The 18,063-nt window shown below is 43.9% G+C and overlaps 1 protein-coding gene across 1 annotated transcript; it reads left to right on the top strand.

Moving 5' to 3' along the window:
* Positions 1-14,663: 14,663 nt before the first annotated feature.
* On the top strand, positions 14,664-15,751 carry LOC137374185 (putative nuclease HARBI1). The gene is made up of 2 exons (XM_068039971.1): positions 14,664-15,138; positions 15,225-15,751. Exons 1-2 carry the CDS (start codon positions 14,664-14,666, stop codon positions 15,749-15,751), a joined length of 1,002 nt encoding a protein of 333 aa, XP_067896072.1.
* The last annotated feature ends 2,312 nt before the right edge of the window (positions 15,752-18,063 follow it).

Here is an 18,063-nt window from a genome sequence, read left to right as displayed (position 1 = left end):
AGCTGGGCCGGGCCATTTGTCCCTTTGAGCCTGCTCCGCCATTCAACAAGATCATGGCTGATTTTCAAACTCAACTGTACGTTCCTGCATTATCCGCATATCCCTTAATTCCCTTAGTACCCAAACGTCTATCGACCTCTGTCTTGAAAATGCTCAATGACTGAGTTCCAAAGATTGAAGTTAAGAAATTTCTTATCATCTCAGTCCTAAATGGCTAACCCCTTATTCTGAGACTGTGACCTTGTGTTCTAGATTCCCCAGCCAGGGGAAATATCTTCTCAGCGACTACCTTGTCAAGCCCCTGACGAATTTTATAAGTTTCTATTAGATCACCTCTCATTCTTCTAAACTCCAGTCTACTCAATCTCTCCTTATAGGATAACCCCCCTCATCCCAGGAATCAGTCTAGTGAACCTTCACTGCACTTCCTCTAGCGCAAGTATGTCCTTCCTCAGGTAAGAAGACCAAAATGACACTCAGTACTCCAGGTGTGGCCTCAACAATGCCCTGTATAATTGCAGTAAGATTTCTTGACTCTTATACCCCTATCCCTTTGTAACAAAAGCTAACAAACCATTTGCCTTCCTAATTGCTTGCTGCACCTATATGTTAACTTCCTGTGATTCATATACAAAGACACCCAGGTCCCACTGAATGCAACATTTCCCAATCTCTCACCATTCAAAAAATATTCTGCTTTTTTATTTTCCCTACCAAAGTGGATAACTTCACACTTTGCCAATTTGTATTCCATCAGCCATGTTCTTACCACTCACCTAACCTCTCTATCTCTCTCTGCAGCCTCTTTGCATCCTCCTCATTGCTTACTGTCACATCTAATTTTGTATCATAGCAAATTTGGATATGTCCCACTCAGTCCCCTCATTATTAATATAGATTGTAAATAGCCGAGGCCCAAGTACTGATCCTTGCGATACCCCACTTGTTACAGCCTGCCAACCCGAAAATGTCCTCTTTATTCCTAATCTCTGTTTTCTATCCATTAAAATCTATCCATTCTGTCCACTAACAGAAGCTAAATGCCAGAACGACTCTCTAATTAAAGGGCCATCTTAACCATTAAGCAAATTGTGGTATGTTTATCTTAGGATTGTGACTGGCTGCATGATGTCCACGCGTGGAAAGCCATTGGCCCAAGCACTGGCTTGCTATGATGATCAGAGCTGCGCATATACTGGTTTTACACCTTGAAAATCGTGTCGTTCTGATTTGGCAGATATCATTAAAAAAGAAACAGCTTTATAAATTATTGGTTGAAGTAAATGGATAGTTATTGTGCACTTTTGAGCATAATAAAAAAAAACGAAAAGGAAAATCTTCGTGTCCCAGTTGTTACAGTTGCAGAAGGCAGCTTCCTAACACAGTGTGAGATAAGGCTTTAATGATCTCTCCAAAGCAATCAACAAATGCTTCCAATAAGTGGAAAAAATCCATTTTGAAGCATGTTTTTGCTGCATAGATGAAATGAGACAAATAAATTAGTGCTGGGAATTAGATATTGAAGGAGTGTTCTACTTGTTAAATAAAAATTGCTTGGAGTTACCTCCAAATCTTGCTAGAAGGCTCACTCTACACTGGACTGTATCCAAGGCTCTAAATTATTTCTCAACATGTAGTGGGCTTGAACTTCCTGGGGTGGGGGAGGGTGCAACTTGGGTGGGGAGAAAGGGATTTGAGATTCTAGGTTCACCCAGTTTTCACCTCAGTTAGGCTGCATCTGAAGTGGCAATGTGGGTGATGGGGGAGGGGGGAGCAATCGTATCTCCATCTAGCAGTGCCCCATTTATGTTCTGGCAGCAGTTTGGAATATGGAGGGGGCGGCAGGGCAGGTCACTGGGGGGGGGGGGTGGAGTGGCATTCCCTTGCAAATGGAAGATATTGGCCGGAATTTTATGCTGGGCAGGAGGCCCCGCCCACCAGGCAAAAAGTGATTTTACGTGGCCCAGGCCTTTAATTGGCCTTGGCCAGGACTTCCACCTTTCTGAGGCAGGAAGTCCCACCTCCAAGACCTGCCAGCCAATCAGCGGGCTGGCAGCTCTCAGTCCCAGCAGCGCCACTGGGAGGAGTGGCCACTGCTGTGACTGCAACCAGCTTCAGCAGCAAGAGGGATGCCGGCCCCGGAAAAGCGGTAACTTTGTGGGGCCTCGCCAGGCACAATCAACGGGCCCCAGCAAGGCAAGTGGGTGGTTGCTTGGGTGGTGTGAGAAATGTTGTGTAGTGGGGATGATTGGGCTGTGGGGGATGCCCTTCGTGGGCCACAGGGTGCCCGATCAGGAGGGTCCCCCAGCCCACAAGAAGGCCGCCAGGTTTTACTTGGCGGCCTCCTGGGGAACTTCAGCTGCCGGCCTGCTGTTGGTAAAATACCAGCAGCGGTGATGGGAGGATCCCTTAAATGGTGATTGATTGGCCACTTAATGGTTTTGATTGGCCTGGGGAGGGTGGGCTGTTTCTTGCTGCCACCTGTGTAAAATTGCAACGGGGATGGGAAGGCGTCGGGAATGGCACCCCTGATCCACCCCAGCCTCCCACTCAATTTTACGACCACCGACTCCCCCCCACCCCACCAACCCAGCCACAAGCCCTCTCCTGCGATGGGGCGGTGGGGGTGCGTAAAACTCCAGCCATTGAAGCAATTCAAGCGGTGCAGACAAGGCTGATTCATAGTGTCAGTGCCCTAAGTTATGAGAATAGACTGGAGAGATTTGAGTTTTTCAAACAAAAAAAGGAGTCTGAGGACTAATCTTAAAGAGCTAGTTAAGTAAATGGCATGGAAAAGGTAAACCCAGAATATTAATTTTAAATGGACTGCCCGATAGAGTGGTGGAAGCAAAATCCCTGGAATGTTTTAAAAAACGAGTAGATTATCTGACATATTTAAGATCCCAACATCATTTTAGAGTGAGTCAGTGCTGTCACTGCTGATCCTTAGATGTACCCACTGTTTATGGGTGGCACAGGGCAGGAAATGGCCAGTTTTAGTGCAACTTAAAGGAATTAATACAGGAATGATGGAAGCAGGTGCGGCATTCACTTTTGCTTAATTTTGTTGAGTGTTTTGAGCAATAAGACTTCCTTAATTGAACTTCTTGCTTCTGGGTGTGCAGTTAAAATTTCTCATGTGAATTTAGCTACTCCATTGATACCTCCTCATATCCTCCGATCTTTCCAGTCCTCCCCGTTGAACTGCTGCCGCAGACCTTTGATCAGTTTCTGGTCCACAGGATTTATTGCCCTCCAAAACTGTGGGGTACCTATAAGCAGTGTGAATCGCACTGCAGCCCACCTGTCAAATTTCAGTGAATCTCGTCAAAATTGTTTGAACTTTACAATGGCATCACCGGTCAGGTGGTGAGATTGCTATGCACACTGTCCATCGTCATGGCCCACACCAAAATTCACACCATTGTAACAGTCCCAAATTTTACCTTATCTTCTAAAGTTCCAGTTTGAGCCGGCCACTTTCCAGCTGGTCAGCTTACTGTGCACTACTTCAAAATATCTGTCCAAAACCTACCATCACATGAAACAACCTCAAAGTGGCACTTCATGTGCCTAATTTTTTTTAAAGTCCTTTTAAATAGGCATACATTTCCATTTATATCATAATATTTAGATAAAATATGATTTTACTCTGTAAAATGCAAATATATATATTTAAAACCAAACTAAAGGACTGTCATTGGAATACTTGCACCTGAAATGATATTAAATATATATATATATGGTCATTTTCAAATCAGTCAAACAAACCATTAAAGAGCAGAACTACTTCAGCATTGTTTTCATGCATGGAAATGCAATTTCTGGCCTCACATTTCAAAACTCCCATTACAATTAAACTGCCATATATAAATATTTATCAATAATTCTTTCATCCTTCCTTCATTTGAGATATATATATATTTAAATATGGATATAAAATGTCAGTACAGTAATATAAATTAGAAGCTTTTTTCATTGTTTGAAGATATGCTTTCTCTTTGTGTGCTGTGAACAAATCTTCAGGTTATCAGTGACTCTCTAACTGATGTCCACAAAATTGTTTTTTTATCAAGCATTAAAATGATAAGATGGATTAATTCAAAATATCCAGGTTAGAATGCATTCATTTCTTACAGATCAATATTAGTCCATCTTGTTTCCATTTGGTTAAATGAAAGACAGAATTTAAATCTCCCCCTTAAAATTGTGATTTTCTCTTTTATTCCAGTAATATTTTATATCCTTCATTAAAAAATAGATGTATATAGCACAGGAAGAGGCAATTCAGCTGTTCATGCCTGTGCTGGCTCTATACTAGAGAAATCCAAAATTAATTCTACTGCCTCACTGTCTACCCATGGCCTTGTAACTTCCTTTGCTTCACATATTTATCCAATTTTCCCTTAAATGATGCAATGTTCTCTGCCTGAACCATTCCCTGTGTCAAAGCATTCCATGCTCCAACTACTCTCTCTGTCGGAACATTTCTCCTAATCAATCTCCTCGCTCTTTCAGTGACAATTTTAAATTAATGGCATCTCATCACAGACTCCACAACTAGAGGCAATAATCTTTCACTCTATCTATACTCTTCACTGTGGAAATAAAAGGTGGTAAACTAGTTAGGCTCCAAGCTTCACAATTATATTTTCGGAAACAGAAATTGATTTTCCTACTTCCGTCAAAGCTCCTAAATATTTGACTGCAGTTTAATTGATTTGCTTTGTGAAGCACATTTTCTAAATTTTGGTCTTTAATTTAGTAATGCTCAGCTCCCAGTGGGGACCCTATCCCAACAAAGGTTAGATTTTAGACAGCCAGCGGGTGTCCTGACGCCAAGCCAAAAAGGCGAGGGGAACCCCACCTCGGCCATTTTGGAGACTCCCCCGGCTGCATTTTATGGTGCACAGGCAATTAACTGCCTCGTGCCGGAGTCCCTGACCCTTTAAAGATGCGGGTCCCACCTCCAAGAGCTGCCGGCCAATCAAAGGGCTGGCATCTCAGCAGTCCCAGCAGTGCAGTGCTACAGGGAGCAACACTGGAGCCTCAGCGAGGAAGTAAATGGGGGCAGGCTCGCCGGGGCTAGTCAGGCAGGCCCTGGCGAAGGGTTGGGGAGTGCATTGTTGAGGGCAGGGTGTGAGGTGTGGCACAGGGGCAGCCTTTGCTGCTGGGGTACCTCTGTGCGCCACAGATTGCACAAGCAGGAGGCCCCCACCAGCCCATAGGGAGGCCACCACATGTTACTGGGCAGGGTTCCTAGTAAAATATCAGCAGTGGTGGGAAGAGGCCCTTACATGGCCATTAGTTGGCCACTTAAGGACCTCAATTGGCCTCTAGTTGGGAAGGCCTTCCTTGTTGCCCCTGATTAAATTGAATGGCATCAGGAAGGCAACAAGCACTCCACCCCTGCCTTCCCTCACCATTTTATGGGGCCCCCCCCACCTCCCTGTCTGTCCCTAGAAGGTTGATAAAATTCAGCCCCAGGAGTGCAGATCAGAGAATTGGTGTGTAGGTCAGTACAGTCAATTCATAATGTTCCCAATTTTCCAGTAACTAAAATTAATGTTCAGAAAATTAGGCGCTGAGACTACCACAGCTGATTCACTGATATGTGCTACCATCAAAGGAGGCTCTGTACTGAGAATGCTGCCTCAAAAAATTTACCCGGATTATTTAGAAAGCATGGTTCTCAAAGCAAATCAATTTAACCTGGTGCTGAAAAATATTTTTCAAAATCCATTTTTTTAAACCTTTCATTTTATTTAAACAGTTTAATTAAGATATAAGGAGTAGAAATTGACTATGGCCTCTTCTCAGGTGCATATCTGGGGTGTATTGTCAGTGTGCACCCAAACTCAGCAGACCAGTGCCTGGTCCAAAATTCAGCCTCGAGCCTAATGTAAATTATTTGGGCGAGTCGCCAGCACCCAGTTAATTAAATGAATTTCAGGCCACTTGCCTCTGCCCTATCAAACACCTTTCCCTTTGTTCTGTTCCCCACGCAGCACGCCCCCCGCCACCCCCCCAAGCCCCTTCACTGGCTAACTTTTCTAACCTTTGTCAGTTGTAATGAAAGGTCACAGACCTGAAACGTTAACTCTGTTTCTCTCTCCACAGATGCTGCCTGACCTGCTGAGTAATTCCAGCACTTCCTGTTTTTATTTCAGATTTCCAGCATCTTCAGTATTTTGCTTTTATCCAACCTATATTGACTAGTGATCCTGTCAGCTGAGATTACTGCATTTGCCTTGCACTGATAGGTTATTCTGTTACCTTACCCCCTTCTGCTTTGGTTTACTGCGCCTACCTGGAAGATGATTTCATTTTTAGGAGTGGGCTTGTGACAAGTAGTCTTCTGGAATAGGCCACCCTTAGAATTAACCTGTTTCTAGGTGGAAGCCAAATATTACTTTTTCTGATTGGTCATGTCCCATGGGTGTTGCAGCCGTCCATTTGTTCTGGGCTGCATTCTAGCACAGCGAGGTCTGCTTTTCTAAATGGGTGCTGAATGTGAAGTTTTTCTGGTAAATTACTATTCTCCTGGTTGTAATGATGTGCCAGAGATCTGTGTGAGAAATATAAAAAAAATTTGTCTTTAAATGTATATCGTGTCAAGTAGCTATAGTTTTGCTATATGTAAAATGGCAAGCATGACAGGCTTGTTGTCAAAGAATTAAGAGATGTAAAAAATCCTTTGATTCCAGGATGCAAGTCAGACAGAGGTGTAATTCCAAGTTATGTTTAAGTATGAAAAGAGTTTGAAGGAATGTCAAAAGGCAATGCAACACTTTCTGGTTGTTATTCCCATTGTCTACCTGAGGTGCCAGCCTTGGCTCAGTGGTAGCACTCCTTCCTCTCAGTTAGAATGTTGTGGGTTTAAGTCCCACTCTAGAGAACTGAGCACAAAATCTAGGCTGACACTCCATTGTAGTACTGATGGGGTGCTGCACTATCAAAGGTGCTCTCTTTTGGATTGGACATTAAGCCTTGGCTCCTTCTGTCCTCTCAGGTGGATGTTACTGATGCCATGGCACTATTCAAAGAGCAGGGAAGTTGTCTCCAGTGTCCTGGCCAATATTTACCCCTCAGCCAACATCATCAAAGAATAGATTATCTGCTCAGTATCACATTGTTCTTTGTGGGAGCTTGCTGTGTATAAATTGGCTGCCATGTTTCCTACATTACAATAGATAAACTGCGCTTTGAAAGTATGTTATTGACTGTGAAGCACTTTGAAACATCTTGAATTTGTGAAAAGCACTATATATATATGCAAGCTTTTCTTTCTTTACCTGATCAAATCTTTACTAAAAAGTAAAAGCTAAGGAAAATTGTCCAATATTTTCCTTGAAGAGGAAGGAACCATTTGTTTTTCTCATCCCAACTGGATTTATTGAAAACTACTCGCTATTATTGAAATTTTCATATTTTTTCTCTCCAAATTTTCTCATCTCAACTTTCCTGAAAGCTATGATATGTGCTGTGACAATGCCAGCTGGCGCCTCATCCAAATAGTCATGCTTCGATTGTGAGTCTATATAATAAATGCTGTGCTATTTTACAATAGGGTGCATTACAGCTAGGCTTACACAGAATTATATAGAATTTACAGCACAGAAACAGGCAATTCAGCCCAACTGGTCTATGCTGGCTTTTATTCACTACATGAGTCTTCTCCTCTCTTCATCTGATCCTATCAGCATAACTTTCTATTCCTTCCTCCCTCATGTCTAGTTTATCCTGAAATGCACCTATGCTGGTCACCTCACCTACTCCTTGTGGCAACAGGTTCCACATTCTTACCACTTTTATCTACCTACCTAAATAGGTAAAGAAGTATCTCCTGAATTCCCAATTAGGTTTATTAGTGACTATCTCAGATTCATAGTGTCAAGTTTGGGTCTCCCCAACAAATGGAAGCATCTTTTCTATATCTACCCTATCAAACCTCTTCATAATTTTAAAGACTTCTTAGGTTATTCCCCAACCTTCCCTTTTCTAGAGAAAGGAGCTCCAGTTTCTTCAGTATTCTCTGATAAACATAACCTCTCCATTCTGGTATCATCCTTACAAGTCTTTTTTTTAAACATCTTTTCCAGTGCCTCTCTATCCTTTCTAAAATATGAAGAACTGTGCACATTACCCTTAAGTAGGGTTTAACCAAGGTTCAACACAAGTTTAAAATAACTTCAAAAGCAAGATGCTGTCAATGCTGGAATTTTGAAATAAAAACAGAAAATGTTGGAAATACTCAGCAGCACAGGCAGCATCTGTGGAGAGAAAAATAGAGTTAATGTTTCAGATCTGTGTAACCTTCCGTCAGAACTGGAATATAACATAACTTCTCAGCTTTTCATATCCCTCTAGAAATGAATCACAGTGTGTTATTTGCTTCTAAATGGTGTTTATTAACCTGTGGTGGCATCACTACATTTAGTCTTTTGTGCATCATCTTTATCCCCTCATTAAGTTGGGAATGTTGAGATCAATTCTAGCAGACTTACTGCCACCCCAACTAAGATCATCCAATGTGGAACTGACCAACAAACAAACATGTGCCTTCGGAGGAGCCTTGAAATGTTAATTTATCATGTTAATCCTTGTCTTATTGCATTGCAAGGCACATTTACAACACAATGCAACCATAGGTAGCCATGGGCCATTATTATATTTGACTGCGATGATTCCATTCAATATCTCTGAAAAAAATATTCCATTATCATTAACGGATAATCTAATGCTCATTAGCTATCCACCAGTGCATCGACCCTTTCCTACCACAGTAATTAAATATTGACCAACGCATAAAACAAAACACATAAGGTCTATACCTCTTTTATTTCCTGATTTATTGAAATAGATTTCAATCTTCAACCACTATTACTTTTTAAGGTATTTCTTAACAGATGCAGGATAGAATGTTGAATACAGATAGAATTACATATTTTTGTAGAAAAGATTGATTTTTAAGTTACATGTAGTGTAGTTTTGAAAGCTTCCATTCAGTTGCTGATTCTCCTTTGCAGAAGTTCTACTCTGCTCAGAATTCCCACACTGACATACTATAAGACTGGATCCAAATTGAAAGTGCAACTATTCAACCTTAAGATTGCACTCATGAGAGTTTTCTGAAAAGGAGAATGAAAATCCTCAGCAACATTCCTCTGGCAAAAAATTACCAGCTGGCCTGTCTCAATCAAAACATGGCATACTCATCAAGATGATTTGCCACATTGTAACGACTTAAAGATCAGTCTGAACACCAGCAAAGCTGGTTCAAAATGAATATAAAAACAGAAAACAATCATCTTAAGGGGTATGTCTGAACAAGATATGAATATCTGAGCCTGGATTCTCCTGTTCATACCATGTAAATTTTGGGTGGCATTCTGGTGAGTAGGGCTAGATATGGTGAAAGGATCTATAACACCTGATCTATTTTTTCACCTGCCTTCATTTTCAGCTCTTAATTAGATGGATGTACTTAAAAGAGTGCTGATGTTGTACATTCCATTTTCTGTCATTACCTCATTGATGGTGAACATAAAATTTACCCACATAAAACAGAAGTTCAGGCTTACATTGAGGTAGGGGCAAGGCAGAAATAGATCAAAAAGACCAACCACTATCACCAAAGGGTTAATAGAAAGCCTACTTCTCAATCAATTTGAATAATCCTTTTATTGTTTTTCCTCAGTGCCAATTACAATTTTTTATTTTTTTTTTAGAGATACAGCACTGAAACAGGCCCTTCGGCCCACCGAGTCTGTGCCGACCATCAACCACCCATTTATACTAATTCTACACTAATCCCATATTCCGCAATTTATAATAGCCAATGTACCTACCAACCTGCAAGTCTTTTGGCTTGTGGGAGGAAACCGGAGCACCCGGAGAAAACCCACGCAGACACAGGGAGAACTTGCAAACTCCACACAGGCAGTACCCAGAATTGAACCAGGGTCGCTGGAGCTGTGAGGCTGCGGTGCTAACCACTGCGTCACTGTGCCGCCTTACTACTTTTGTGCCTTCTAATGTACCAGTGGCTGTGAAGGTCACAAATAGGCTTATGCTTTTTGGTCATTTTAAGCTGCCATTGGGAACATCAGCAACACTGACTCACAGTCATTTGGCTGTGCACAGATGTATAAAGCTATTTATGGGGTGCATTATTTTCTAGAGTGGGTCAGTTTATCCACTTTTCCAAGGTCAAATACTGGCATCAAGACAGGGCATTGCAATTTTACAGAATGTCAGGATTCCCCAAGGTGCAAGGAGTCAAAGATTGTGGTCAGAGATGCATCCTTGATCAATCCCATCATTTAAGATAATAGAAAAGGATTCCATTCTTCCAGTTTGTTTATAATGTGTCCTGTAATTGAATGCTTTCTTTCTAGGCAGCTTCCATGTGTCTCCATTTTAAGGCAGTACAGAATGTCTGTATTCCTTCAGCCAGAATAGCAAATTTCTGGATGGATCTTGATAGATCAAGGGTAGTCTGTGCGAGCTTGGCTGATGGCATCTATGCACTTACCCAGGACACAAGATGAGCATCATTATAATGTGCTCCATATTTCTACGTGAATATATCATAGGGCACATGCTTTGAGTGTCTGTATCAGATTGGTGGTGCTCTACAATAACGTCCGCCTAGGATTTCATGAATATTTGCGGTATACCGTCTACTGTGCAACTTTGTCCAACTGTGCAAAAAGGCCTCATCATGGAGGAAGAAGGTACCTGAGGGCAGCAGAGGGATCAGCCAAAGGAGCAGCAGCTTGAAGAGGAAGTGGAGTTCAACATTTGTGCCAATCTGACACTGGCTCTCTTGAGCACCCTATCTGCCCATTGAAGGAATATCCTTCCTACCTTTTTTCCCTTCTCATCACAAAGCTGCCTTCATCAACATAGATTTACACCGAGTCTACAGCATGGAAACAGACCATTTGACCCAACCGGTCCTTGCTGGCATTTATGCCCCACACTTCCCTGTGAGCACCAATTAAAATGGTTTCTATTCTCAAAGCCGCTTCCGATTCTTATCAATAACAATGTCTGCATGCACAACTTTGATGCAACCATAATTTTATGATACATATATTTGTGAGTACCTAATGTTTCTTTTTATTCAAGTTCCTTTTGGTGCCAGTATTTTCCTTTATTTGTCCTTGGTAAATGAGAAATGCTGGCAATGTTGTACTCAATGCCCATCCCTAGTTGCCTTGAGAGGTGGTAATGGGCCTCCTCCTTGAACTGTTACAGTCCCTCTGATGAGATTTTTCTCACAATTACGTTGAATGGGGAATTCCACGGCTTCAGCACTACAGCTAGGATGTTGTCAGAGCCCATAGCCTTTGTTGTGACAAATGAACTCAGTTGCTTCCTAATGTTACATGAAGTGAACTGAATTGTCTGGACACTGGCATCTGTGATTGTGGAGACCTCAGGAGGAGGCTAAGTAGGATTATTCACTTGGCATATTTGGCTGAAAACATTTTCAAACACTTCAGCTTTGCCTCTTGCACTCACCTGCTGGTCTGAGCCATGGTTGAAGCTGAGCATGCTCTAGGAGCCTTCTTCTGTTAATAAAGCCTGGATGTCTATTATCATTCCTGACTGGGTGAAGTTGGATTACAGAAGTTTGATCCATTGGTTGATTGTCGAACTGCTTAGTTTTATCTATAGTCTACTGCTTTGGGTGTTTAGCATGTAGGTAACTCTATGTGATATCTTTAACAGATTAACAGCTCATTGTAAAGTATGCCTGTTATTGTTCCTGGGATGCCCTTCCACAATCCACATTGAACGAGAGTTAGTCTCTTGCCTTGATGATAATCAAGGAGTAGGGATGTGCTAGGGCATAAGACTACAGATTGTTTGGGAATGCATTTCTGCTGCTGCTGATGGCCCACAGCACCTCCTGGATGCCCAGTTTTGGCTGTCCTTAGTCTGCCCTACTTCTTTGGTGGTGGTGTCACAGTACATAATGCAAAGATGCCTCACATTTTATCTTCACAGTAACCGTGCAGTGATCATTTCTACCAATTCTACCAATGACATCCTGGGGATATTTTCATGTAGATTGCTTCCTCCTGTTGGTTCCTTCACCACCTGCCACAGCCTAGTCTTGCAGCTTCGGGATTCCGCCAGCTCCATCAGTGGTGGTACTATGCAGATGAACCGGACCACGGGTACATTCTGTGACCTTACTTTCCTCAGAACTTCCTTCAAATGTTGTTCAAATCATACTAGGACTCATTTGTCAGCTGAGAGATTATGGGAAATAAATCATCAAACTTTTTTGTGCATCTTGTTTGATCCGAAGACATGAAGCATCATGGGATCCAGAGTCAATGTTAAAGACTCCCAGGGCTATTCCCATCCAACTGTACATCACAGTGACCACCCCCCCACCACCCCCCGCACCTCCCCACTCTTGAAACACATAATGTGACAGGAAATACTAATGGATGATGATGTAAGAATCTGGGATGTTGGCTGACAGGTATGAGTCTGTGAGTAGAATCTAGGCTATTGTACACAATGCTTGACCTCTCATGCTTAATCCAGTGCTACTCCTAGGGATAAACTAAATGGGAGAAATGCAATGAGGCGATTGGCTGCTGAATTCCAATAGGAACCTCTGGCAATTTAGATGACCCCTGAGCTCATAGCAATGTGGTGCTGAGATGGACCGACTGCCTGCGCCACCTATTGTGCTGGTGCATTGACAGTTTGGCCCTGTTTTCTTTCAGCCACATGTACATCACTATTGCTTCAAATTATATTGATAAGAACTAAAATCAAACGTCAAAAATATATAGGGGCAAAAGTATATTTGCGTAGTGCCGCTTCTAGCAGCGCTACGCAGACTTATGTCGATTCCCTGGGGGCAGACAGCACCACAGGATGCAACCTGCATGGCCTGTGTTGCAATCTTCAATGTAAAGAATGCTGCGGCATTGCCTGACCCTGGGGAATGGCCTGTGTAGCTCCACTAGAAGCAGTGATACGTGAATGAATTTCTCCCCCATAGTTTTTATGTCATTATTTAGAAAAATGGAGCAATATTGTGGTAAAGAATGTTGACTGTATCGAACATCATAATTCAATTCTGATACCATTAAGATAATGTCCCCCTACTGGTCAAAGATCCTGCCCTATATGTCAAAGACTCCTGCATTACTCATTGCTTGTGCCTGTGGTGGTTCTAAGTTTGCGGCAAGTGTAAATTAGCTATTTATTTTCTGTTTAAACATTGATCCCGATATGCATCCTATATTAATCCCATGTAAATAGTATTACCAATAACAGAATAACTACAACTCAGTAACAACCACAATGTAACACTTTCCTAATGATGTCCTCGTATCATCGCTGATTCCACAACAGCTTCTGTGCCCAAAGAGCATGATAATTAAATGTGTAGGGTTTTTTGAGTGTGCGAAGCTAAAAGCAAATTTAAATTTTAGGTTGGTGTCTGCAGTTTCCGTAGTTTCTATGCCTTCTTTACAATATTTTCTTGTTGCATTTCTTTTTAAATGAAGAAATGCTGTTCATAAAAGTTGATTTTCCATAAATGTGTAAGCTTCTCCAGCATTTAAATGTTTTAATATTTGTTTCTCCTTTATCGTTGTGTTTTGTAAATTTTTAAAAAATCTCTTTGTTTGGGAAACAAAGAGAAGTTTTTATTAGAATATAAATAACATAGAAATGTTCTCTTTATATACTATGTCAGCAGATGGCAGTTTAGGTTAGAACTAGAATGGCCACCATTAGTACAATTGTGAATAATTAATTTGGGGAGTAATACAGACTTTTCTAATCAACAGTAAATGTTTAATATATTTATCAATGCTATTATCTACAGTATATATGTTATTTTCATCAGAAAAAATGTTCTTCCTGGAAAATAGAATAACAAACATAACATATAATTAGTACAATATACAGATTACTATAGATTTGTACTATCATCACAATTAATTTTAGAAAACTTAGGCCGGAATTTTACCTTATAAAAATGGGAGTCCTCAGAGGTGGTCGAGGCGTAAAATGGCAGGTGATGACATTGGGTGGGGTGCCCGACATCATGGCGCCCAAATGCGATATTTACGCTGGTTGGACAGCGGGCGAGATCGAGGTGCCACTCGCTGTCTGCTTAGCCTCAATTAAGGGCCAATTGAGGTCATTAATAAACCAATTGACAGCCATTTTACGTCGGCTATCAAATTTTATGGCAGTAAAACGAGTCAAAAGGGGTGTTGGGAACACAGCAGCTTTAAAAGAGCAGCAGGCAGTGTCTCTATGAAGGAGTTGGAGGTACTTTTTTTGGTATATTGTTCATTTATATTTCTTTGTGTGACTCTTAGGTTTGGCGTAGTTTCTGCTGGTTCAGCAGGGGTCATCTGAGTGTTAGTTACTCCTGGTCAGGCCACAGCAGTATTGATTTATTGGGTGAAGGGGAGGGACATTGTAAGTGCCTGTCCTGACAGCAGACTGGTAATACCTGTACTAATTACATCTCTGGAACACAGCATCAATGGGAATTGTCTACTCTGGAGGCGGCTCATCTAATGAGGAGGACTACACCCCAAGGAGGGACAGGAGGACAATTGGCCAGGGGAACCAGCAACCTGCTGGCACAGTGCAGCCGCGTAATGGGGGAGGGGGAGAAGGTGACAGAGTGCCCCGGGTGCAACCACCCAGCAGGCAGGGTCTACCGCCTGCCTTTGAACTTTCTACAACTGTCAGAGCATCAGTGCCGAAGATTGTGCCTGTCACAGGAGACTGTCACATCCCTGTGTGAGATGCTGGGAGCAGAAGTCGCTTCCAACTGCGTGGGTGGCCATCCAATGCCGGTCGCCCTGAAGCTAACAGTCGCGCTAAATTTCTATGCATCAGGCTCTTTCCAGGCTTCATCAGGAGCCATGTGTGGAGTCTCCCAAGCATCAGCGCATCACTGCATTAAGGTGATGGCTGATGCCATATTCAGGCGTGCCAACCAGTTCATCAAGTTCAAGACGGACGCCACCAGTCAGGCCAAGACAGCCAGAAGCCTCAGCACCATTGCTGGGTTCCCGATGGCCCAGGGCGTAATAGACTGCACTCATGTGGCCATTACAGCACCTACAGGTCAGTCAGGGGCCTTCATTAATCAAAAGGGGTTTCATTCAATGAATGTTCAAATTGTCTGTGACCACCATAAGGGTATATTGCAGGTGTGTGCTCGTTATCCTGGAAGCAGTCACGATGCATTCAATTTCTGGAACTCCCAGTGCCAGCACTATTCAGCCCTCCTGAATGCCTGCAAGGATGGATACTTGGCGACAGGGGTTATCTGCTGAAGACATGGCTGTTGACACCGGTGAGGAACCCAAGGACTGAGGCAGAGGAACGTTACAATGAGAGCCAGGCGACCACCAGAGTGACCAGAGAACAGATCATAGGTTTTCTCAAAATGAGATTTCGGTGTCTCGATCGCTCAAGTGGAGCCCTCCAGTACTCGCCAGCAAGGGTTTGTAGAATTATTGTCGTCTGCTGTGCTTTACATAACCTGGTGATGGAGAGGGGAGAGGCTCTGGAGGATGATCAAGTTCAGCGCAAGGCATCCTCAGACGAGGATGGTGATACGGATGAGGAAGAGGAGCCTCAGCCACATAAACAGCAGGGAGAGGGAGCTGGAGGTTTGGGGGAGTTAAGTGAAAGGGAGAGCCCGGAGGCTCCGATACTCAGGAGTTTCTCCTGAACAGAGTCTCATCAACCAGACACTCACATGGCAGTCTGAGATGAGGCATTACCAGGAGCTGGAAGTGCACAGGCACTCACCTTCAGGGGGAAATCTCAGCTGCTACGGGCCACCTTTCCATCAAACACTACTCAACCTTAATGTGTCACCTGCCTAAATATCCTTCCCATGCAGAACAACCAGATTACCCACAACATCAACATTGACTTATGACATACGAAAATGCCAAGTGAAAAATTTAATTAATTTTAGTAGGTTTATGCATCAAATAAATATTTACAAATTGCACCAGTGACCCCGCAGTGCTGTTACTGTGATTTTTTGAAACGTTTGCGAGTGCTCACACGTGTGGACGATCCCTCACTGCCAGTCACAACAGAGGCAGGTGGCTGTTCAGGCTGCCACGTTGCTCTGGATGACGGCAGGCGCCCTCTGCCTGCCTGAGGCCGTGAGGGCCGCGGCATCTTGAGGTGACCCTAAGGAGTCTCAGGAACACCCTCTGACACCCTGGGATCATGCGGTGTTGATGTCACTGGCAGAGGGGACAAGGAGCTGCAGGATGCATAAGAATGCCCTGGGAAATCCCCCATATGAAATCTGCTGCTTTCCCAGTGCCCTCTCGAGGATCAATTGGTCCTCTCTGCTGACCTCAGAGGGATGAACAGCTTCCAAATGTCACCTGAGCATCAGAGTCAGATCTCTAATGCTCTGGTCCATGGAGCCCACTCTCTCTGTGAGGTTATACATGGCCTCCAGGATCGGGCCCTCCAGCACAGCCACCAATCTATCAGTGGAGGAAACCTGATGGGCAGATGACAGGGACTGCGTGGTACTCAAGCCCTGGATGGACATCTCCAAAATCCAAGTCGTAGCACGCAAAGTCTCTGGAAACTCTGCCAGATCTCCACACACCGCACACTGCACCTGCAGCATCTCCCACTGAATGGATGTCAGCAGAGGCTGGTCATGAGCTTGTGGCTCAGCACTGGCCTGGCCTACCACAGTCCTCCAAGTGTCAGAGGCATCAGTTGGTACTGTCTCTGGAAGCTGGTCAGGCAATTGTGTAGTGCTGACACCAAGTTGTGACCACGAATCCGGGAGGCACACATGCCAACCGAGGTGAATGTCGCTGAGCTGGTGCTTGGTGCGGGGCAAGGATGGGATGCTGCACCCTCTGAGGTCCCCCGTACTCCTCAGAGGTGGACGGATAAACCCTGGAGATGCTTCCTCGCTGCTGCTGTGTTTCACCTGCAGGGAAAATCAGATTGATCAGTTGTGATCAACACTCCTGATTGGAGGACATGTCATAGACTACAGTATGGGCACACGTGTGTGATTTTGTTTGGGAGCACTGGCCTCACCATCAGCTATAGCACGTCCTTCATCCTCCCCTGCGTGTATTAAAGCATCTTCCTCCATTCTGGTCAAAAAGGCCAGGTTGGCGACGCCGCCACTGGTGTGGGTCCTCTCACGGGCATTATGTGCCTTCTTCTCCTGTGAAGACACAAGGCAATTAGTTAAGACCCTTGACTTGAAAGATTACCCACTCACCCCTTGGACTGAGTGCTGCATCTCAAACCAATGCCAGTGAAGTGCACAGATGGGACACATCTGGACCACTGTGCGTCGCAGATGTGCCCACTGTAAGGCCCAATAGAGGGTTGCAGCCAATCACTGACCATGATGGCTTCAACCTTGCAGCATCAGCACCTATGGACCTTCCCGTGTCAGTTAAAAGCTGCGATGACTGCGGAATGCCCCTTACCCTGGCAGAGTGTAAAAGGTGATTGAACCGCTTGTGGCACTGGAGCCAAGCCCTCCTAACTACTCTGCTGCTGTTGAGCTCTCCACTACCTCCAGCCACGCCTTCTTGCTGACTTGGGGAGGCCTCCTCCTTCCATCTGATGGGAAGAGGACCTCCCGCCTTGCCTCAGTCGCCTGGAGGAGGACATGCAGGGAGTCCTCTGAGAATCAGGGGACCGTGCAGCTGCTTCTCCCTTCCATTGCCACCAGCGGGTTCTGGTGGGCTTCTGTTTTATTTCAAATTGTAGGATTGGTGGGCACTTTAATTCCTTTCACCCTCAGGCTGCTGTACTTCCTTTTTGCAATATGCTGCAACTACAAACAGGGTGTTTACTGCAGATAAGCGTCTCAGAGCCACAGAGGTTTTTGAAAGCCCTTTTACATGGCTTTCCGCAACCTCCCTTCCAGCTCTAGCCCCACCCCCGCCGCGCTCACCCTCCCACCCGCGCGCACCCTTTTCATTCAGAAATACGCTGCGGAGCCTCTAATTGGCTGCTTCGTGCGTGATA

This window comes from Heterodontus francisci, chromosome 10 (genome assembly GCF_036365525.1).
Source record: "Heterodontus francisci isolate sHetFra1 chromosome 10, sHetFra1.hap1, whole genome shotgun sequence".
Lineage (NCBI taxonomy): Eukaryota > Metazoa > Chordata > Chondrichthyes > Heterodontiformes > Heterodontidae > Heterodontus > Heterodontus francisci.
The sequence above is the reverse complement of the archived record's forward strand: the minus strand, read 5'-3'. Positions and strand labels throughout refer to the sequence as shown.